Source organism: Eutrigla gurnardus (genome assembly GCF_963514095.1).
Source record: "Eutrigla gurnardus genome assembly, chromosome: 11".
In the NCBI taxonomy this organism is placed as follows: domain Eukaryota; kingdom Metazoa; phylum Chordata; class Actinopteri; order Perciformes; family Triglidae; genus Eutrigla; species Eutrigla gurnardus.
Window position 1 is genome coordinate 8,683,319 of NC_139925.1, and position 23,003 is coordinate 8,706,321.

At 41.2% G+C, this 23,003-nt stretch overlaps 1 protein-coding gene across 3 annotated transcripts; it reads left to right on the top strand.

The window, feature by feature from the left end:
* The first annotated feature begins 715 nt into the window (after window positions 1–715).
* col21a1 (collagen, type XXI, alpha 1) lies at window positions 716–22,309 on the top strand. Of its 3 annotated transcripts, none has more exons than XM_084021330.1 (29): window positions 718–992; window positions 5,690–5,817; window positions 6,020–6,580; window positions 6,697–6,862; window positions 6,939–7,167; window positions 7,961–8,134; window positions 9,480–9,557; window positions 10,276–10,359; window positions 11,497–11,559; window positions 11,934–11,987; window positions 12,078–12,131; window positions 12,255–12,308; window positions 14,745–14,798; window positions 14,906–14,959; window positions 15,041–15,094; window positions 15,371–15,424; window positions 16,813–16,857; window positions 16,947–17,000; window positions 17,110–17,163; window positions 18,177–18,230; window positions 18,374–18,445; window positions 18,822–18,857; window positions 19,333–19,377; window positions 20,222–20,254; window positions 20,347–20,493; window positions 20,614–20,668; window positions 20,752–20,943; window positions 21,024–21,101; window positions 21,217–22,309. In XM_084021330.1, exons 2-29 carry the CDS (start codon window positions 5,721–5,723, stop codon window positions 21,402–21,404), a joined length of 2,883 nt encoding a protein of 960 aa, XP_083877456.1. In that variant the 5' UTR covers window positions 718–992; window positions 5,690–5,720; the 3' UTR covers window positions 21,405–22,309. The 3 variants fall into 3 exon arrangements, with proteins under 3 accessions (XP_083877458.1, XP_083877456.1, XP_083877457.1); XM_084021331.1 differs by having other exon boundaries at window positions 7,964–8,134; XM_084021332.1 differs by lacking the exons at window positions 21,024–21,101; window positions 21,217–22,309 and having other exon boundaries at window positions 716–992; window positions 20,351–20,493; window positions 20,752–20,920.
* Window positions 22,310–23,003: the final 694 nt, after the last annotated feature.

The following is a 23,003-nucleotide window of genomic DNA, read 5'->3' on the forward strand; positions in this document are numbered from 1 at the left end:
CTGACTTTCTTCCAACACCATGACTTGTTAAAATTAATTGCTTTTTTTCATTTTTCTAGATGACTTTAAAATATTGAGAACATCAGTCATATACTCTTCTGTAATGCACTGCAGTTATCAACAAAGTATGTAATTTTAAAGTGAATAAACCAGTGTTGTCCAGTAAAGTGTTCACTACATTATCAGGCCTTAGAGAGCCTGCTAACACCGAGGCTGCTCTGGGTTGATGAAGAGTAGGCTGCCCCCGAGTACAAACATGATACAACTTGTTTGACTGGATCAATCTGAAATCTGCCTGCTTGGCAGATAGCAGATTCACTTCTTGCGTTTAATGACTTCCAGCTGTACTCGCAGAAACACCACTGCGGTAGCTTTACACACCTTGTTCACTGCTGACTTGTCAGAACATAATCCGCTGCCCAGTTGTGTGATTAAGTGGAGTTCAAAAAGGAGTACTCTATACACTGCTGGGCACTCCAGGTTCTGCTGAGGGTACCCGGATCAGTTGAGTACATATGCGGCTCGGTTTACTAAAACGTGTTGGCTGATCTGGGGCTTGCCCCGCATCCAGAAAGCTCCATGTTCTCCGGTTATGCCCCTAGCAACCCCCACATGATCCAAACCCTCCAACGCTTGGAAGGAGCCTGTGCTCGTTACTATTATTTTCCTTCAGGACTGTCAGAGATGGTCTGTCTGCTTCACTATTTCATAGCTCTCCTTATCTGCTTCTCTTTCCACCCCTGGTAATTGAGGGTGGCTGAAGGCCAGTAAAAAGTCCGGAGTGAGGGTGGAGGGGGGTGGAGAGGAAGAAGGACAGAAACAGAAGAGAACGGGGAGCGCTGCTGGAAAGGGCAGGCTTTCATTCAGCAGAGAAACATGTGCACATCTCCCTCAATACAGTTTGTGTAAACTCAGGGTTGCGAACACTGTTGAGCAGTGGCTCTAAATGAGAGGATTTACAGGAACTCACAAAAGGGCTTGGACGCTTACCGGTAACCTTTTTGCTTACTTTGCTTACAGGTTAATAAGGCAATGTACTGTATTTCTTCTTTTAAATTATTTTATGTGGTTACAAGTTGCTGTTTTATGCACAACGATGCAACTGTCATATGCATGTATCAGTAGAAAGTTGGAGTATTCAAATCTAAGGCGGTTGTTGATCATTAAAGTGAACCTGTTGAGCTTATTTTAGTACATTTAATTTAATTTCCAATGTGCTGTGTGTTATGTGTTCAGATTAATAAGAGTTTTTGCACAGTGTCAAACTTTTACGTGTCCTAGAATAAGGGCTGCTGTAGTTGCATATTGAAGACATTAAGCTCAGTTATCAGTCCCCTGTTTGGACTACTGTCATGCAAAGAATGAATGGAATCAGCTCAAGATTTTTTTTCCTGGCAAATTCACTTCTCGTAAAAAGGCTATTTTTTTTTCATACTCATTGAATCCGTGCAAGCACATTGCATTGTGCACCATGGTACGGCATGTGTCGTACCTTTTTACAGATGTGAAACTTGCATGTAAATGAAGAGCAATAATCAGAGTAGAAAACATCTGAGAGTGGACAGTGATAAACCGTTTTATAGGCTGACATTTTAACAAGACATTATGGAACTTGTTGGATTAGTTAAACAGATTTCTAGGGAGAACAACTGAAGGGGCTTGGCGTTGCTTTTGTAGCTTGAAGTATTTTGCAGCAATAAATCCCCCCAGATCTTGGCAACTGTTCAGCATTAACAGCAGTTGTTGTTTCTGGATAGGAACAACTTCCTTTTTGCCAAATTCACAGCAGATAAGCATAACTTGAGCAGGTCATGTGGAGTTAATGCAAGCAGTTGTATTACATAAATAATGGTATAATACAAATGGAAAACTTTTTTGAGCTCCATTATTCAAAATTCGGTGGTCTGTTTTTTAAAATCTGAGATGACTTGGTGTCACCCAGCCTAAACAAGTGAAATGATGTCTGAATGAAGTGGGAGAAATCATTGTACAGCAGCTTCCTGAACGGCATTTCCAGCTGGAGCCAAGCTGCTAATACAAACTTAGTCTCACATAAATCTTGTCAATTTTGCAAAGTATTGCAACAAACAATTGGCTCAACCTAGAATTAAAGCCATGTGGTAGTATATTCATAGCTAGGAAGTCTTTGTTTGTTTTAAATTGATTCCAGCGTCAGTTCTGCCATTCAGTCAACAAAACCTGGAGCTACAAAGTGTGTTCAGCAATAACATCAGAGATGGATGGAGTGTGGTACGAACCTGTAACACCAGTGCACCTGTTAATTCTGCATGAATTCCAACTCTAAGCATCATAGCAAGTGTAATGTGGTGTTTTTATTCCTGGATGAACACTGCTTGCCTTCATCGTAACTACATGTGTTTGGTCACAGTCCACAGCTGGAATCCCACTGGTGTAAATTGATTCCATGTCACTCGAGCAGAGGTGTAGAAACACTCTGTTTGGGGAAAGTCAGCCGAGGGGAAAGTCATCTTGACTGGAACCTGCCAATGAGGGGGTTTTCCAATAGCCACCTCCAGCTCTCTAGTGGGGAAAAATTCTGAGGAAAACGGCTTGCACAACTATGGCTTGCTTAACGCCTCCTTCGACTGTGTTACTGCAATGCTTTGAGTTTCACGGTGGAAAAAATGCAGTCATGTTATAGAGCTTGACCCCTCTGTTGGCTGCGCAGGAAGAAATGCTTTTGTGGATGCCAAGGGTCACTTCCTCGCCACTGTTTCATTGACCTTTACATGTCACAATCAGAAATGGCTATGAATAAGGAGTACAGCCAATTCCTTCCTGTCAAATTCCTTCCACAAGTCCTGCTTCGTCTACTGTATACAACGTATCTGGGCTTCATTGGCAAGTGCCTCCTTTAAGAATCGTCAGCAGTTTCTTTCTTAAAATGCTGTACAAGATAATTTGATGAAGCAGCCACAAGTGACAAGTGATCAAATATTGACTCTCTGCTCACATGTACAATGTGAACTCGGGATCCATTTTTGAGTTGGTTCCCCAAGACTGAACACCAGACAGAACAGATTTGGCCATTTGTTCAAGTGGCTTAAAATGGCATTCTTGCAGTTATGTGAACAGGGTTTACAGAGTTTCCCCACCATGTTGGGCCCCTCCAAGCTGGGGTGTGGGTGGTGGTGGTGGTAGCCCAACATGACCCACCTGGCCATTACGGCGGTGGACATCTGTAGGAAGCTGATGCACTGGACGCCAATGAGATGTCGTCATCATCTGCAGACAAAGATGTCACAGCTGACTGGAGGCAGCAGCGCAATGTTTGTAGCTGGATCGGGGATTTTGACAGCGTTGGTGGTTGCTGGACTCCACTCTCTGCATGGTCCCTGCTGAAGATCCGTCCTGGCGAAAAGGCCGGGACATGACGGGCACTGATGTGCACTGTTGGAAATGGAGATTCTATCCATGAAGATAGGCAAATCGCCGTTCACTGAAGAGAAAAGGGCGGCTACACTTATGCAAAGTTTCACCGGGAAAGGCATGCTTGTGATTGCAGATTACCTATAGAGTCCAGTAGAGGGTGGACCTGTATTAGTTAAAAGCACAATTTCCCCTAAATAAAGTTGTTTAGCTACTAGATTAAAAGGAAAAGTACGGCTCGTGTATTTTTGTGGTACTGATGCGCCCGATGAGGGAAAACCCTCACATAGGTTATCTTGGAGTGCTTGACAAGTTAGAACTTGTAAGATATGCTAGATAAATGGATCAGATACCATCTCTTTAAATACAGTATAATTGAATATCATCAATTAATCTGACAATTGCACAATTGCGTGTGTTTTGATCTTTGTTTTGATTCCCTGGAAGTAGGAAGGAGCTTTTCAACAGTCAGCCACACAGCAAGGATGCTGCTCTGCAGGTGTAAAGTTCAGAGCCTTCAGGGCTGGGCACATGCAGTGAAATCATTTCAGCACAAGACAGGGGATGGATTGGGTGGAATATAAAATAATTGGAGGGTGTTGAAAGGTATTGAAGCAAACCAAAAGAGATTAATCATATGTACAAATTGTTTTGCTAACATGTTCCTTAAAAGTAAATTTCCCATATGTTCAGACTTGCCAATGTTTTGAAGCATTATGCCAAGGTGTACTATAGTCTTACTCCAAGAATGACACACGTTTTGACATAACTACCATAAACGCTTTAGCAGCTCTTGACAATCTGCTGATGGGAAGGAAGGTATTACAATTGGATTTGTTCATGAAGGAGGAAGAGTGTAGGAGTAAACCCCGGCATGCGTGTTGTATTTCGGGCCAACAGTGGGCAGAGATTGGCAAATGGCAGCAGATTTAAGGAAGCAGCTGATAATCCCACAGGAAACGGTGAGCGCTGGTTTTAGGGCGGCTGTGGTTGGAGGGTCGGTGAATTGTTTATTTAGTAAAGCCGACAGTGCCATGTGAGGATGTGGTGGATGACAGGAGGAAAATCCTTAGGTGTACTGTGGCTGTGCAGCACAACTGGAAAGACGGAGTGCGCCGCATTGACATTGGTTGCAAAGCTCGGAGTACTTTGTGGTACAAGTAAGTGAAGAAGGGATTTGTGGGTAGTACAGCAGTGGGAGGTAGACAATGAATACCACTTAGGTAAAAGCAAACATGGGTTTTGCACTTGCTAGCCCCAGTGACTAACGTTAGCATTAGCTAGCATTAGCTCTGACAAACCCACTGTGGCCTACTGCTCAGCACCAAACAGCAGACAGACACAATTAGCGACTAGCTGGTGAACATAGAGGAGCATTTAGCAGCTAAAGAGCCAGATATTTTCTCAGGCGTTGGTGGAGACCAAAAACAGAGCATAAAAACGTTAATTGGACCCAGGTATATAGTAATACATCTCCAAATTAATTCTGATGTTGTCTGCTATATGTCTTTAACACATTCACCATATCAACTTTATATGGTGATAATATGTCAATGTTTCTACACTGCCGCCAAATGGACAAAACAGTTATACAATGCTTTTTAAAGAAAGAAATACATTTCTGCTGGACTATTCTGAATGGGGAAAATAGGTTTTTCTCAGATTAATTGTTGTCCATTTGTGGTAAATTATTTTGACATTTGGGGGCCATTTGTTCTACTTTCTGTTTTGTTATTTCACTATTTACGTATACAGATTTACATTAACATGAATAAACCTTTCTTCACTTGGGCCTTGACCTAAGTGCAATGCATACAGTATTGTTCTCACCAAGTCAGCCTGTATGTGCACACTCCTCTTTCCTAATGTCTATCTTGGAGATAACCAGGCTTCTGCAAAATGCACAGCTCAGTTGATGAAAAATGTAAATCAAGACCTCATCCAGAGTCAACAGTACCTTAATGCACAAATACCGCTCATTCGCATGTGTATACAATGCTTTCATTGACATTTATTGTTTAAATAAATTCATAAGTCAAAGACAACGACACACCCTTTATGATAACTTACTGTATGTGTGTGTGGAACTGCAGGTAGTGAGATAGCTTTGTGTTTTAAAGTCAATGGAGAGGGGACGAGTCAGAATCAATGGCGGCAAACACCTCAATAATGGAAAAACAATAATCGTTTTAGGGATTAAAATGTGTTATAACACAGCGACCACATTTCACAAATGCTTGCATTGTCCTTTTCTTCTTTTTCTCTGCAATACAAAGCATGTTTTTCCCTTTCCCTGTAGGTGCACAATTGGAACTTGGTACTGCTGCATAATGGGTTACAAAGCGACATCCGTGCATTGTGTCTTAAGATGCCTGTGCTTCATGCTTCTCCATTTGTTTAGTGCAGCTCAAGATGAAGAAATAAGAAGTAAGAGCTCTTCTGTCTTCATTTTCTCACACTTTGTTATGCCTGTTGTCCATACATTCAAATCTGCCAATACCATACAACTGGCAATGGTGATTTCATGTACTGTTAAATGCATTTCATTTCATGCATCCCACCACATTAGATAGGATTTATTGAAATTCTTATTTTACATTGCTGACTGTTTCTTTTCCGTCTGTTTCAGGTTGTAGGACCGCACCAGGTGATTTGGTCTTTATTTTAGATGGCTCGTGGAGTGTCGAAGATGTCAATTTTGAAATAGTGAAACGTTGGCTTGTCAACATTACAACAAGCTTCAACATTGGACAGAAGTTCACGCAGGTTGGAGTCGTCCAGTACAGTGATGACCCCGTCTTAGAAATCCCCCTTGGGAAGCATTTTCGCACCAAAGACCTCATCAAAGCTATGGAGTCCATTGATTACATGGGGGGAAACACGAGGACAGGGACTGCCATTAAGTTTGCTACGGACAAACTGTTTGGCCTGTCTGAGCGCGGCCCATCAGGCGTTTCCCGTATCGCTGTCGTCCTCACAGACGGCAAGTCTCAAGACGAGGTCTTGAAAGCGGCGGAGGAAGCTAGGAAAAAAGGAGTCATTCTGTTTGCGATTGGCGTCGGGCCGGAGGTAGAACAGGCAGAGTTGCGCGAAATTGCAAACAAGCCAGTTTCAACTTATGTCTTCTCTGTTGAGGACTACAAAGGTATTTCCAGGATCATCCAGGTCATACGCCAGAAACTGTGTGAAGGTAAGCAACGGCTGATCAGTATCTGGAGCTAAAAGTGTTGCAGTATCATTGGTATCTCTTCACCTACCTATTCGTCCCTTTCTCCAATATTCTATTTCACTGTTTGTCTGTTGCAGAGACTGTTTGTCCTGCAAGAATTCCCATAGACTCCCGCGATGAGAAGGGTTTCGATATTCTCTACCATTTAAATTTGGCTAAAAAAACCAAGAAGATACAAGGGACATATTCCGGCACTAAGGCCTATGAAGTGACGTCTCGAGTTGACTTGAGCGAAGCCACGCGGTAACGACTCTGCTTTTTTTTCTGTCTTCATCATCATCATGTTGACGAGTTGACTGACTTAAGTTTGGTCCTCCAGGACCCTTTTCCCTGATGGGCTACCCCCGTCATATGTTTTTGTGGCCACGCTGAGGTACAAAGGATCCGTGGCAACGGAGGCGTGGGATGTGTGGAGGATCCAGACGCGTGACGGCAGACCTCAGATGGCGGTCACTTTAAACGGGGGGGCACGCACCGTCATGTTCACCACGACCAGCGAAGCAGCGAGTGGAACTCAAACGGTTACGTTTTCACAACAGACAGCAAGGGTACGGTAACGGTGGATATTATTTCTTTGAAATTGTCTCAAAAGGGCACTCCACTGCTTTCAAAGTGAGTTCTACGCTACACAGTTGTATAATCTCTTCTGAGTATTAACTTTGTAACTAGTCCAAGAGAAATCCCAGTCATACACGTAAAAAGTCACATTCAAAGAAGTAATCCTCTATCATTATTTCATATAACACAACTCTTTTAAATTACATTTAAATGAAATGCACCTCCAAAGCTATGAGCATTTTTCTTTCAACTACACATAATACTTGTCAATCAATGCTAATCCTCCCATTCACACATCCAGATGGCTTGTTTCAACCCGTAGAGCTTCAGAAGCCTGTTCAACCTTTACTAAAGGAGAAGCTATACTGTGCTGCTTCTATGACAAACAGCATTAAGGACGAGAAACAACCATCTCCACTGCAGTTTGTCCAAAAACCTCAAAACTGCAAACTGAAACTGCATGCTATGTTTCCCACATATTTATTTATCTATATATATATATAATCAATCTTGGTATCCTCATTCGATAATATTATGTATAAGAAATGCATATATATGTATATATTATCTCGGTAACTGTGCATTAATTAATAATCATTATAGTAATAATACCTGGTCTTTATATAGCACCTTTCAAGGAACCCAAGGACGCTTTGAACAATAATTACAGTAATGAACACACCCCCTCCTGGAATCAGATTCTTGTTTTTTTATGTCTTTATCAGCACACTGCCAGCACCATTGTATTTATGACTACTTCCTGTTCTTTTTCTGTGACAAAAGAAGCTGTTTGATGAGAAATGGCACCAACTGCGACTGCTGGTCACTGAGGAGGACGTTACTCTGTATGTTGACGACCTGGAAATAGAAACCCAATCCTTGGAGCCCCCTGTTGGTATTTTCATCAATGGAAAAACCCAAGTTGGAAAATATGTCAGAAAGGAAACAACAGTGCCGGTAAGTTTTATTATCAACCACATCTTAATAAATGACATGTTGGGCTACCCGAAAAATACTCTGGCAGTACGTCCAATTGACTATAGAGAGAGGGAGCCATCTGTTTAATGAGCAGTTGAGAAACCTCAGTTCTGATATAAGTTTTAAACAGCATCACACTGTTTAGTGCTGCCGCCTGAGAGACACGCTTAACTCTTAACTCAGCCCTTTTCTCCACAAGGTCTTAGTCATCTTTGTTTTATATGCGTAAGCTGTGTTGTAATTTGCTCTGCAGAAGGCTACATCGTCTGCAATGCTTACACTTCCCTGCAAATATAACATTTCAATGCAATGACAACAATATGGAAAAGAAAAATAACTGCATTCTGCACAATACATCCATTCTAATTCTTAATATGAAACTTTTAATATGAAACAATAAAACGTACCTCAGGTACATATGTGAGCAATTAGGCTTGCCATGGTTGCATTTGAGGTCATACTGATGGTTTATGTAATAAAATGCAAGTTTAATAATGCAAATAATGGAGCATTTTGTTTATTATTATTATAATCTATAATAACTAGTTGTAGATTATAATGTGTATATAAAGAAAATAATGATTTAATCATCAACCGTTTAATGCACCATAAAAATAATAATAGAGTCAAGAAAAAGTGTAAAAGAAAGAAGGAAAGAACATAATTCATTCATGATTTCTCCAATAATTATAGCTGCGGATGTGGACAAGAGCCCGCAGCTTGGCACTGAATGTTATTGTGTGTACTGATCCATTGTTACAAGGATCACATAGTTTCAAGCATATAAAAGAGTGAACGCACTTACGTGAGTATTACATCTGGATAAACATACTTCTAATTGGAAACAGATTTTTGTAATAGGATCACGGTGCAATTTTAGACTGCATTAAATTAGCATGAAGCACCAGACATTCTTATTGTGTTCAGATCTAAATAGGCTGCTAGCCGTCGTGGTTATTGACAAAATGTAAACTGTATGATTTTACACCAATTTCTTTGTCCGGATCACGGTTCTGCTCACGGTATCTAATGTGAAACCAGTTTAACATCAACAAAATACCAAATAATGGAAGAAGGGGGTAACATCGCTGCAGCGCGCTTCCAACTCCGAGGGAGGTCTGGCAACACGTAGCCGCTCACTGCCCAACGGATTTAACAGTTGCACAATAGCAATTTCAATTCATTAGTGGCAAAGCACCGATAAAACTAAACGTCGCTAAATAACTCCCATGTTTGTGTTGCTAGTTTGTTCGGAGTCTCCAACAGTGGAGGTTGTGTGTGTGTGTGTGTTTTCTTTAACAGTTATCTTGTTTATCTTGTTTAGTTTGAAATCCAGAAGCTTCGCATTTACTGTGACCCCGAGCAGAATAACCGAGAGACTGCGTGTGAAGTACCCGGAGTTGTAAGTACAAGAATCTGTTGGTTCTCAACTTGTTTTTCAGTCCAAAAGCAACAAAGGTCACTCCTTCTCACCTTGTCCAGCCAAATCCGGGTTCTGCTTCGAAACACACACTCTAACGGTTAACCCTACACCTCATACTGCATGGCATGAAATGATTTTCTTACTTTACATCTCATCAGCACAGTGTAGTGTACTATGGTAGTGAAAGTGTCAACTCAGCATATTCATTTCAAGTGACATCTGTTCATGCATATGCTAATTTGTTTGGAGGATGACCCGTGGCTCTGCTTCAAACCTTTTGCACTCAGCACACATTTTTTATTGTTTGCTGGCTCTAATTTATCTGTGAAGCAAAGGCCTGTTGTGTTGTAACCAGCAAGTGTGCCAAATTACTGTTTTTAATGCGAGGACGATGAAAATATCAATAGAGACAAGATGACAGGCCTGAAGTAAACCACTGCTTCTCTTCACTCTCTCTATGGGATATTTTATTGAAACAGGAGTTGCCTTTTGATGAGGGATCAGAAGCCTCACACCATTTTATTTAAAAACAAAAATCTATTCAGTTCACAATGTCACATTATAGCAGAAAGAGCTAATGATCACATTTTATTGTAGCATTTTCTCTTAAAAATGAATAATTGTTAAAATTGTTGTCGAAAATCAACCAACAAAGCCCTTCAGCTCTAATTCTGAATATGGTCTTTGTTAATTATAGTGCGCCAACAGTCCTGATTACTCAGAACCAACTCAAGAACCTTGTGTTTGTCCTCCTGGACCCCCCGGACTTCCAGGGATTACGGTCAGTATTTCCTCATTATATTGTTGTTCATTCTTAAGCTTGTGTCATTTTGTTGTTTTATATTCAGCATAACTTTCCCACACTGAAAACCAGCACACAAAACAAAAAAACCCACAAAAAAGCTTCTTCAGTACGAGCCGTGAAGTATCAGAGAACAGAGTCTGTTCCTGGTTTAGCCCGACCACGTCCTCGGAGTCCAGACAGTGGGTTAAATATTTACTTTGAACAGTGGTACTGTTGAGATTAAATGAGAGAAAAACAATTAATCTTTAACACTGTTGGTTTATGTGTAACTGTGGAGTGACGAAGAGAATAGACGGCTTCTGTTAGGAGACCAAACTCCCTCACAGCTCGGCCTCCAAGGTCTGTGTGCGTGATTGTCCAAACGTTGCTCTCTGTGTCGCATCAGTGATGAGCACATGAGGTTGCACTTTACCAATGAGTCAAATCCAACGACAATCGTTACAGTGTGTAAGGACAGATCTCCATCGTGCCAGAAACGGCGCTGCGTGGGAGGTTTTGCGCATTTTATCTCTTAAATACACTGTTATCTGCTGTAAATAGCCTTGCGGCGTGTCATTGTGAGGAAGTTACAGTACGGTGAGCCTTGTAAGTTCCTGTAATGTTCTGCTTGCTTGAAGCAAACCAGACCACTGCTTAAGATAAACACTGCTTAGAATGGAAAATTACCAAATAGGGATTAAATCCTAAATGTTTCTCTTCATTGATCTCAGGGCATCGACCAAATACTAACGGCTCTGATCATGAAAGCTGTTTCACATGGACCTCGGAGAGAGATCACCATAGCAACATGCGATTTCATAAAATTAACTTGTTAATAAAACCTTCGTGGGTTCAGGAATGTTTGTGATTATAACGTCACGGCTTTGCTTTAACGTCATTGACTAACTGATTCAAAATGCTGCCCCCGCAGGCTGCAGGTGAACCGTATCACCCCACAGCGTGTTCAAGAGCATCTTACATTAGATGAACTAACACAAGAGTCATGAAATCACCAGTGAAAACATATTAGCAGAGATGATTTTTAAATTGGATTAATTTATGTTGATGCGGCCCGATAGAAAGATGTGCAATGTTTCTTCTTTTTCTTCTCATTATTAAATTTCCCTTTCTTAGGGGGGACAAGGAAACACGGGCAAACCTGGTCAGCCTGGACCTGCTGGTGCTGATGGTAAGCCTGTGAGTACTACATAGTTCAATATACAAACATACAGATCTCAGCCTCCACCACAACACTACCACAGCAGCCTCTATAACAGCGTCTGAGAAAATACCAAAACCAATTGATAGAATGTGCCCATTAACTTTCTGCTCGTTAATCCGATGTGGTCGTGACCGCTTCAGTGGTGAATATTTTTCCGATGGATAAATAAAAAAAACATCTCTGATTAAACCACTGGTGGCAGCACAGTGGTGTTTTTCAAACCATGCAAAAGTGAACCACATGTCATCAAAACTCACCCTGCAGCCTAGAATCACTCAGAGCTCATGCACTCAAAAGTTTAACCGAATGTTTGTATCTCTTGTCTTTTTGAAATTATTATTATTTTAAGGGTATCCATGGCGTTAGAGGAAGCCCAGGGCTGCCAGGTCCACCTGGTGTAGAGGTAACCACAATCTCACTTAATGTAGCTTGACATTGAATTCAGCATCCAAATTACAAAATTTAAATCTGGTTTCCTTTTGTCTGTTTTCAGGGTCTACGTGGCTCAGACGGGTACAAAGGCGAGCAAGGGAGGCCCGGCGTTTCGGTAGGAAGTTTAAAAAAAAAAAAACATTTCTGGCACGACTGCTTCCACTATGATGCTGCTGCTGCACTTATTTGTTACCATTAAAAAATAACAACATTTTGTAACACACGTTTGTTCCTGCAGGGTGAGAGGGGCGTGCCTGGATCACCAGGGTCGCCTGGACAACCAGGAGAGAAGGTGGTGATGTTAATTATTCAAATTCTCCTCTGTAATATGCTATCCAGATGTTGTCCAATATTATTTAATTCAAGCATGAAATGCGAGCGAGCTGTACGTGCTGACCAATACGATTTCTGTAGAAAAAAAAAAACAATAGTAGCATCGTAGTCGTATAATAGAACAAAAGACACACAAGGTAAATCTTCCTTTTATGAGATCAAATGTAGGATTAACAGGAAATCCCTGCTAGAGACATTAACTTGAAGCGTTTGAACATCGTCGCATCAATCACGCTAGAAACCATATGTTATGAATATAAAGCCAGATCCCCTGAGAGAGTAAAAAAAAAATACAACTTCTATACTGTCTGACAGGAGCGTGTTGTAGAACGAGCAGGAGGGCCTTCAGAGACTTTTTGAATGTGTTCATACTTCCTGACTTTTTGTTCTGGCCTTTCCTTAGAAAGCCAAACCCCCCCCCCCCCCAAAAAAAAACCCATAACACTATAATTTTAAGAGAGCCAGTACCTTGTTTTAATTGGTTTCTTGGCTTCTAGTTAAAAGTTAAACCTTGAAATTGAGTGTCGTCTAATATTGTAAAGGAGAAGGATGAATAAATAAAACCTGAGGGCGAAACATCTTCCACATTCGTGACAATCTCTGAGCCTCAAAGCCCCATTCAAAGCATCAAGGTGTTAAGAAATCCAGCTGGATAACGTCCTCCTGCACTATTTAGTCACACGGCCCGGAAATCATGCCCCATGTTACCAGCAGCTGGCATGATTTATATAAGTTGGCAAAAGCATATGAGCCACAAGGGAAACGCACCTGTGAAATGAAAATGCGCAAGCCGTGCCCAAATGATCCAGCAGTTCGTACTCAACAGGAACTACAAAGGCCTCAACTGTCCCACAGCTTCATTCAGGACCGTTTTATTGCTCTGACATTTCGCCTTTAGCATAATTTTGAGCTAATGCATCCTCTCTAGTCTGCATCACCTCTGTCGTATCGCCCTACCTTGTAATCAGTGTGACCGCAGGGAATTCCTGCCAGTTGGCTGGAGTGGAGAACAACTCAAGCAGTTAATGTAATTTTGTTCCAAACGGTCTCAGCTGTGTTCAGACGACCGTCTGCACCTGGAGTGAATCCTCCCGTAACATCCGTCTCATTAATGGAGATTAACTAAGTTCCAGCGTGTATCAAATTAACTTTTTACTCGTGTTTGGACTTTCTACTCCATTTTCTTTGATTTTTAGAGGAAACACTTTTTTTGGCAGCACAATAATTTAAAGATCAGGTGGATTTACTGCATCTTTTTATCCTATCTCCAGTCATGCTTACAGAGGATCATGGGATTTTACTGGTCTGTCAAAGAGCTCTTGTAAAATCCCATAATTAGACGTCTACTAAGTGTAATGTACCATGAATGATGAGGTGAGCTTCTAGAGGGGGTGTACTGCTAGTGATCTTCCATCACTTCTGCTGTTGAATATAGTAGATTAGAAGGCTCTCTGAAGTAGTACATTGTTAGTGCGTGCTTTGAGCTAAATACTAACATCGACATGCTCATGGCAAAACCAACATGCTGATGTTAAGCAGGTACACGGTCCATGTCACTAAATACTCTTAATGTATTTGTCAAGAGGTGTTTGCATTGTTGGTGGGAATCCTCATTTTGCATAGTATACGTTTTTCTATGGATGTTTAAGCATTTACATCCACCGTTCCAAATTGTTGCCATATTGTAAGACCACCCAAGGGTGCAGCCTCATTTTCCTGGCGTAGGATATAGAGAACGGAAACATGAGACTTGGTCTGCTCAACGTCTGAAGTCCATAATTCAAGGACACAAGCGGAATAAGTGTCAGCCACTTCAAAACTCACATTAATCAGCTTTGAAGGAATACGTTATTACGAATTATGTGGCTATCTAACACTGTAACTACCTTCATTTTGACAGACTTCCTAATAGGAATCACATCTTTCCTGCACACCTGAGGCTGCAAACCAATCATTGCTTCTAACACCTGGCGGCTGTTCATATTTATGCTACACGTCGTCACACTGCCAACATAATCCAATAAAACAGTAACATTTACTGCAGCATAAAAAGCAAATTAAGCACTACCAAGGCGCTACCAATTGGCTTCCATGATTGTGCTTTTACTACCCTGGCCGCACTTCCAGTCAGTGGCATTAAATCCCTTCGTCATGAAGGCAGACAGAACTGTAGTGACGCCACAGCTGGAGAGGTACTGGATGTATGTTTTGATACCAATGAAACATGATCATCTGGTCCCCAGACTGGGACTGAGTTGTTGCAATATTATAAACATGATCCTGTCAAATGAGTGGCAGATTCGTCAACGCCTGACAGATCAGATAAGCCACTTAGACCATGGAAGGAACTTTTATTAGACACCTAATGATTTAATTTCTTTTTTCTTCTTCTCAGGGCTCAATAGGATCCACAGGAATGAAAGGGTTACCAGGGAAAGCTGGTCAAGTGGTAAGGGTGCAAACAATCCTCAAGGCTACTGAAAAGTACACAAGTATTGTATATAGTATTGCAAAAATACACCAGAAATGTAACAATCGGGTGGATGATGGTTCCAGGGAGAAAAGGGAAGTCTGGGACCTCCTGGGCCAGCAGGTTATCGAGGAGACCCAGTATGTATAAAACATTTAATATTCAAATCCAGAGCTCATGTGCCATTTATTGTTTGTGAAAATCCCTTTCTCTGGTTTCAGGGCTTGCCTGGGAGAGTTGGAAAGGCTGGATTTCCAGGGAGACCCGGTCAAAAGGTCTGTTTGTTTGGACAGTATGCTACAAAGCTCAGTCCGGGATTAAAAGAATAGTGGAGGCATGAAGTTGGCTAAACCGGCATACTCTTGAAAAACGTTGCTGTTCCCCAAGAGTTGTGTTGTTGATGTTTGGCCACCATGGAAATGTAGTCATACAGTAAAGACGAGGGAGACACCACATTTGTTTAGATGCCTATTTAATAAATCCAGCATGAAACGTTTAAAAATGAAGAGGCAATGACGTGTATGATGTTTTTGTTTCTCCGACCTATTAAGGGAGAAGCTGGGGCCACTGGTCTTCCTGGTGTGGATGGAAGAGAAGGCCATCCTGTGAGTTGTAAACACAGACGTGACTCATTGTGCATGTTTGGTATTTTGTAGCTCGTTTGCCTCTTTACTTGGACTTCTAGGAATTGAGGCTGTGATGCTTATTATGCATGAATTAAATGTCATATGGAGTTAAGATTGGAGGGGAAAAGAAAAGGGGATTGTTATGTGTGCGGTACTTTACATTTCGGTTGACAAGTATACATGAAAATACACTTTAAGTAACAGAAGATTAAAATGGACAGATACTGTACAAGAGCTGCTTTTCTGGAGCACACAGATTTGCATGCACATGTTTTACTGTAGTACGAGTGCAGCGTGTTAACATACTGTCAGCAGTTCAGAGAGTGACAGCCAGTAAATTAGGGGTATTTCCCCTGTAGTTCATCCCAGGATAACCCTGTTATGTAACAAGTGGGCTCGGGCTCTAATCGAAAGCAGTAAAAGTAACTCGGCGAGGGAATTCTGCGGCGCTCCACACAAATCTGTTTTAGGAAAGAAAGTGTTTCGACGGGCCAGCCACTCAACTGATCATGATTGTAAATGTTGTCCAAAAGTTTTGCGATGGGCCTGCACAAGATGAGTCATTTGCTCCACAAGGCTGCAAGCCATCCCCCCCCCACCAGTACAATAGAGTTAGTGATGTATCCAAGGAGACAGGATTAGTACCGTACTTCCTCAAGTTAAAACAAGATGAAGTTCCCCAGAACGGGGATTTCTTCACATGTAGATAGTGTGAGCGTCTGTATGGCTCTATCTATATATTCTGTCTCTCTGCCTGTCAAATCTCCTCTCTCACAACATGTGTTTCAAGCTTCAGTCTGAGGCAAACACTCAGCATCTGCAAGCATTTATCTCAGAAGAAAATAACCCCAAAACAAAAAACTAAAGAGGCGTTCCGGGGTCGTTTTGCTGCATGTGTTGAACCACAGAAACGTTCAGTGTATTAAACCATTTGATTATAAATTTGGATCCTCTCTCCTTCTTTTTCCTACGTGGAGTTTAAACAACTACTTTTTCTATCACAGTATTGCAGCAAATCAAATGTGCGTTGATCAAATGCAGCACATATTGTTCGAAATACTGTACACTTTGACATGTGATGATATTTAAGACAGTAATACTGCACAGAACGAGACAGTTTAAAGGAGGAAATTAAATGAATTATTCAACTACCATGTTTCTCCACTTTTCCTGTGAACGTCTGGCCAACCGTAACTAGGGAGAGTAATATGTCTGCTTCAATTGTTCCAAAAAGTCATTATATCACTTTGAACGGACGTGAACTGGAAATCTGTCGTCCTGCACAAGAATGCATGCAGTTTAATGAAAAATCAATTGGCATTCTTGAATATATGGATCTGCAATACAATGTGTTTCTTTGCTCCCAGGGTATGCCTGGGTTACCGGGAATAACTGGCCTGAGTGGCCAAAAGGTGAGCTCTTCCTAATGCATGTACGAATTAGATGGATCAATGGCATCATTCTTTGTGATCATGTTTGACTGACATTATTTTCATTTAAGGGGGAAGATGGTTTGCATGGATCCAGGGGCTTCCCAGGATCGATTGGATCCCCTGTAAGTTGCTGTTGGACTATGTGTGTGTAGATGCAGTGCATTAAAAAGTGTATTGAATCTAAAGAGTTACCGAAAACAGTTTTTTATTCAGTTTATTTCTTCACTCTAGGGTGAAATGGGTTTACCCGGTACACCTGGTTTAAAAGGATCAATCGGAACCAAGGTAATCATTCACGCCTGTTCCCATTCCCAAATCCCATTGGAGCTTCTTCAAGCAGCTGTAGGCCGCCGTCAGTGATGCACAGCTACACCGAAGCTAGCAGAAATAATCGCTGATTTTCCTCTTACCGTCATCAAAACTACTTAATAAAGTATTAAAAATGGATAAACAGTGCACTTTATATAATGTGAGTTAGTCCCCTCTGCAGACTGCATGGGCACTGGCTCAACCTGTGACCCCTAAAAAGTCAATACTGCAGATCAATCAACCACGAACAAGCTGCAGGCCGAGCCATGCCGTGAGTCCAAGCATAATGTAGTGGAGTTTAAACAGCCGCCAACAAGTAGATGGGTCCCTTGTGGCATTCCAGTACATTCCCAAGCTCTATAGCACACAGCCTATACAACCCAGGGTCATTAGAGTGGATAAGGTTAAATCTTTGAAGCTTTCTAACAAGTGAATTGATTGAAATGCACAGAGCTGCTTTGGTCAGCAGCTTTTGTATGTTTTGATTGTTCGACATTTTCTGAAATACACATTTTGGTTCAAGTAACGATCTCTTGGCCACACCGGCAGCACTATTTTAAGCCATGATCCGCCACTAATGCTTTCGTCAGTGGAATTTCAGTGGAAATGTAAGCAGTCTGGTTTGGACGCTCCGTCTCCTAATCACTTTTCATTAGCGGATCTGCCTCTAATGGGCCAACGTGTATTGGCAAATGGCACACACGAGTGAAAAGCTAGTTTATGGACATGGAGGCAATACTTTGACTTCATGGCTGACCTTCAGACTGCAAATTACTGAGGATTGTTTGACTGGAAAAAAAGCACATGATAAGACAATTAAACGTCAAGCTGCAATACACAAGTATACTAAAACTATAGCATGCATCAACGAAAATGAATTATGATAAGGAGTGAAAATACCAACTGCAGTCCAGCAGTGTGTGATATGATGTCGTTTGGATGTTATTTCATTGTATGTTTTCTGTAACATGTTTTATTTCATAATCCAGGGGAATAAGGGCGAAATTGGAAGTCCAGGTAAACAAGGATCGTCAGGGCCTGTGGTACGTTCCAATTTTAAATAATCAAATATGAACCAGGTGGCTTTAAAATGTAATATAAACTTTTTTGGGAACTTTATGTTATACAGTATATAAAAAGTGTGTTGTTGTTTCTAATGGTTGGTGTTAAACTGAATCCTATGAAGGGGAAAGCAGGGGAACCAGGACGAGCAGGTCAGCCAGGGCACCCAGGCATGCCGGGACTAATGGGCAGCAAGGTTAGTTCTGCCAGTGTTGGTACGCGGCCATCTCTACCCCCTTTCATTCAGTTGAAATCTTTCTAGCATATGATTTATGACAATTTTGATTAATAATTTGTAGTTGTTTAGTCGTCAGGGTTAAACCAGTCCAGTAAACATAAAAAGTCAGTAAAAATTAGTTTGCCAGAACTTCCAGCTGTAAGAATCACTTAACTTCCATATCAGTAACACATTTACATCACGTCAGTATCATGTTATGACCGTTATTTTTGGATCTCTAGCGAGCCAAAATATGAGCTTCAATCAATTGGAATTTGTGTTTTGTTTCCCTGTCACAATATTGTAATGCACTGTTATAATTCATGCCTTTTTTTATTTTTGATTGTTTTCTCAGGGACAAAGAGGAAATCCAGGTGAAAGAGGAGAGCTGGTAAGATTGGACATGGACACAATTGATCTGTTTTTTATTAAAATCAATACAGTGTGGATCCATAATTGTTGTATGATTGTATAAGTATAGGTCCTCTATAAGTGGAGGAATATATTGCCTTTAATTAGTTTCACATAGAAGTCAACATATTTCAAGCATCCAGTGGAAATAAAGCCTGAATTATTACATATTGATTATGGGTTTAGAAAACAATCACATGTCTTTGGGAAGTATAACTAGATATTTGTCGTTCTGCTCACATCTAACATTCTACATTAATCTAAACTGGATCAATTTCATGTTATAACAACAAAATCAACTCTGGAATGCAACAAGGAAGTGTAATCATATTTATGTGATCACATCTGGGTAAAAAAGTGTATTTAAAACACATCATCCCCCATCAATACTACGACCCATATGCATCAGTGATTTCAGATACTTTTGTGAATTAATCTCATGATTTTCTCATCAGGGAATGAGAGGTGAAAAAGGAGAGAGTGGCCGGCAAGGGCAGCACGTGAGTTCCTCTGATCAGCTTTGTTGTGTTGTGAAGTCTAGTAGTAGAAGTAGTAGTAGTAGTAGTAGTAGTAGTAGCCTAGTAGTAGTAAAAAAGAAAACCCGCAATGAAGTCAATAAGATATTTAAAAGATATTAAATATTGTACTGTGTTTTGAAATGATTTTCTTTAATGTTGTAGTAAGTAAAACTTAACAATATATGAATTACTTCCCTAATGAACGGTCCATGTCTGTTTCTCTGATACTGAGCAGGAACGCTCAAAACTGTCATTTAGATTTAAATGTGGACAGCGCCCCCATGTGGCCATGTTGTGTAGTTAACTTTAAATCTTGACTCAAAGGTGTGGCTTAGCAACATTATTTCTTCTTGTAAGAGGGGTATAACAGAGTTGGTACAATATATCTATATTTAATCCATATAGGCCTTTTGTGTGCAGTTATTATTATTTTTTTTTTACCACATCCTCATTCATTGGTACCTTTGCATGACCCTGTAAAAATAATCCATTCATAACGACTTGTGTTGTGTATTATTACATTTCTGTAAGCATGCAGGTGCAACTGTAACCAAGTCTAGATGACATCTAGGGCACATCAGCAGTGATGCTGCAAAATATTGCAGTAATGTATTTAGCCTATAGGTGGTGCTACAACAGCTTGACACCCAGAGGTCATTATCTCAGATTTGGGATTATCCATAAAACTATCTGTCAACAAGCATCTAGAAGTAGATCTTCTGTGTTAACAGTCCATCACACTTAAAGGATGCTGCAGCCTTGTTGGAGGTGTGTCCACTATGAGTGCTTCCTAGTTTTAATGACTCATCCTGACTTTCATTGACAGGGCTCCGCTGGTCCAACGGGACTAAAAGGAGAGGTATGTTAAGATGAATGCCTTAATAACTGTACCGCCCTCCAACATGAATTGATGTGTGTGTATTGCTAACCCTGGGTTGGTATTTTTGCCAGAAAGGGACAGCAGGGGATTCGGGCCAGAGAGGTCAAGAAGGTCAAGTGGGACGGCCCGGACAGCCGGGCCAGTCAGGCCCAGCTGGCCCCAGAGGGCTGCAGGGGGACAATGGTCCACCTGGCTCACCTGGACCTGAAGGAAGATCTGTATGAGCTACACACCGTGCTTACGTTACTGTCAATAATGTTCTTTATTATGATGGTATGTCTAAAACACTAATATAATGGAACGGACGGATCTAAATGATCCATCATTTTTGATTCCAGGCAAATCAAATGTCGGACAGTCACATTCGGCAGATCTGCAGAGACATTCTTCAGTGTGAGTCTCATTATAGACCCATTACGTGTTTCTGTGTGTTCTCACCACACATCTGAACACACTTTCCTTGTCAATCATACTAGCTGAGCTGCCTTTATTGTTGCTGAGCAACCAGCAGAGTAGCTGTACCAGATGTCAAAGCCGGCCTGGATCTCCTGGTCCTCCGGGTCCAGCTGGGCTCCAGGGACTCAGGGGTCCTCCTGGACTTAGTGGCTCCAGGGGTCAACCAGGCCGCCCTGGTCAGCCAGGGCACCCTGGTATTAATGGGCTGAAAGGTAAAAGCAGCCTCAAAGTCTACACTATGTTATTATAACTGTTTTGCAGGATGCTCAAACGGGTACATTTGTGTTTGTAGGAGAACCAGGTTTCCAAGGTGAGAAGGGGAGTCCTGGTCGAACCACCATTGGAGACCAAGGGCCACCGGGCCCTCTAGGTAATTATTAGGCTAATTATGGTTATTTGCTGGACTGCATTGACACATTTCCTCCTTATATCATGGTATACCGTTCCTTTGAAGTGATCACGGTCTAGTATTTTTAACTCCACAGGTCCAATGGGTCCCCATGGGTATGGTAAGCCAGGTTCTCCAGGTAAGCCTGGATCCCCTGGTCTAAACGGAGCAGAGGGTACCAGTGGTAACCCTGGCATCCCTGGTCAGCCCGGGGTGTGTGACCCATCCATGTGCTACGGTAGCATGATGAGGCGGGATCCTTACAGCAAAGGGCCAAACTATTGACGCAATGCAGCGTCACTGCAGGCGCCAGTCTGGAGCTGATGTGGAACAAACAGCCATTCTCAGGAAGATCTCATCTTTACAGCTTCTCTCTGTCACAGAAACAAAACGGACCTCCTCTTCCAGCTTTTATGTGATCCCAGAACTAGATCCTACCACATTTTTATTATTAGTTTATTATTCACACGTCTTTGAACAAGCTTTGAGGTTTTAGTGGTGCTTGGAGAATTGATAACTAGCTCCATCTTCTCCTCTCATCTGATCACCTTGTGTACTTCATGTATGTCCGGATCTCTCTCTCTGGGTAGTGTGGATGGTGCTTATTCCCATAATGCCCCCTGGTGTTGTTCACTGCATGTCGCTCTCTACATTTTCACCATGCATAGGATGGGGAGCTATATCTTCTGTTAAACAACACACATCTTCTATGGTCTATAAATTCCACGTTCAGTGTATTATTTCAACATAAATTATTAGTGAAATTGGCATGCGTCGGCACAAGCCTGTGAATTCCTGGAGCAGATTATGAAGTCTGTGTTCCTCGAGCATTCAGTTTGACTGTTAAGCACTTAGGTCATTATGAAAACATTTTAAAACAGCCAATATTGTGTATCTTCCCATATAAATTAATCATTCCCCTGCTATCACAATACCAATTAGGAAGTAACATTTTCAACGTTCCAACATCTGAAATGTTATGTCATTTATGTTCCCCAAGGCTTACCTTTTCATTACTGTAGCAGGCATTTTATTGTTATTTATAAGTAGTCATAGTCATAACTGTGTATTTCAGCCGTGACGTGTCTTAAACAGCTTTTGTAAGTTTATTATTTTGTGTTAAGGTGACTTTTGTATGAATCGTTCTTTTATTTTTTTCCTAGAATTAAAAAATCTTAATGATTTGTGAACTAAGTTTGGTCTTTGGGCTTTTTAGTTTGAGATGTAATAGGAGACCGTCACATTATCTCATCTTTCTCCTGCATTTTTTATTTATTTAACTTTTTGGGGGGTTTTGTGTCACCATTTCCATTTTCACTACAGCACCAAACAGGATGGAAAAAAAAGGTCATCACCTGAGTCTTCTAAGGACACAGGACTAGGAAACGACGATACAAGTGCAGCTCCAAAGTGTGTGTTTAGACTTCAGAAAGAACTATTTAGGTGCTTTCGACGCTAGATGGCGCTATTTGGTAACATCCCAGGACATCCAGGAGTTAGCCAAAAGTAATACTAACTTTTTTTTCATTTTGGACAGCAGCCACCCATCACATGGGTATTTATGTTTTTAATTATCCTAATATACATTCTTCAATATGCTGTTAACTGAATGCTCCTCTGAGAATGGAGCTTTCTAGCTCTCTTAACATTTCTATACGTCTTTACACTTTTTTTTAAAAATAGTGTAGATGGAAATCATTGAGAATACATGCATTTATTTGCAATTAGACTGAAGATCTTAATACTGAATTTGCAGTTGTTTTTTTTCATCTCTTCCCTGATATGTAGCCCGTTTATGATCGTAGGTACCTTCAAGTGCAGCACATTACAATCTGGCCCACTTGTTTGTTGGTGCGTTTATTAAAATAATACTTATCCTGCACG

Bases quoted from the DNA above. Each gene is read 5' to 3' on its own strand.
- col21a1 (XM_084021330.1), top strand. From the start codon at position 5,721: ATGGGTTACAAAGCGACATCCGTGCATTGTGTCTTAAGATGCCTGTGC. The intron at 11,988-12,077 runs GTAACCACAATC...GTCTGTTTTCAG, and splicing joins CAGGTCCACCTGGTGTAGAG to GGTCTACGTGGCTCAGACGG. The intron at 20,494-20,613 runs GTATGAGCTACA...TTTTGATTCCAG, and splicing joins CTGGACCTGAAGGAAGATCT to GCAAATCAAATGTCGGACAG.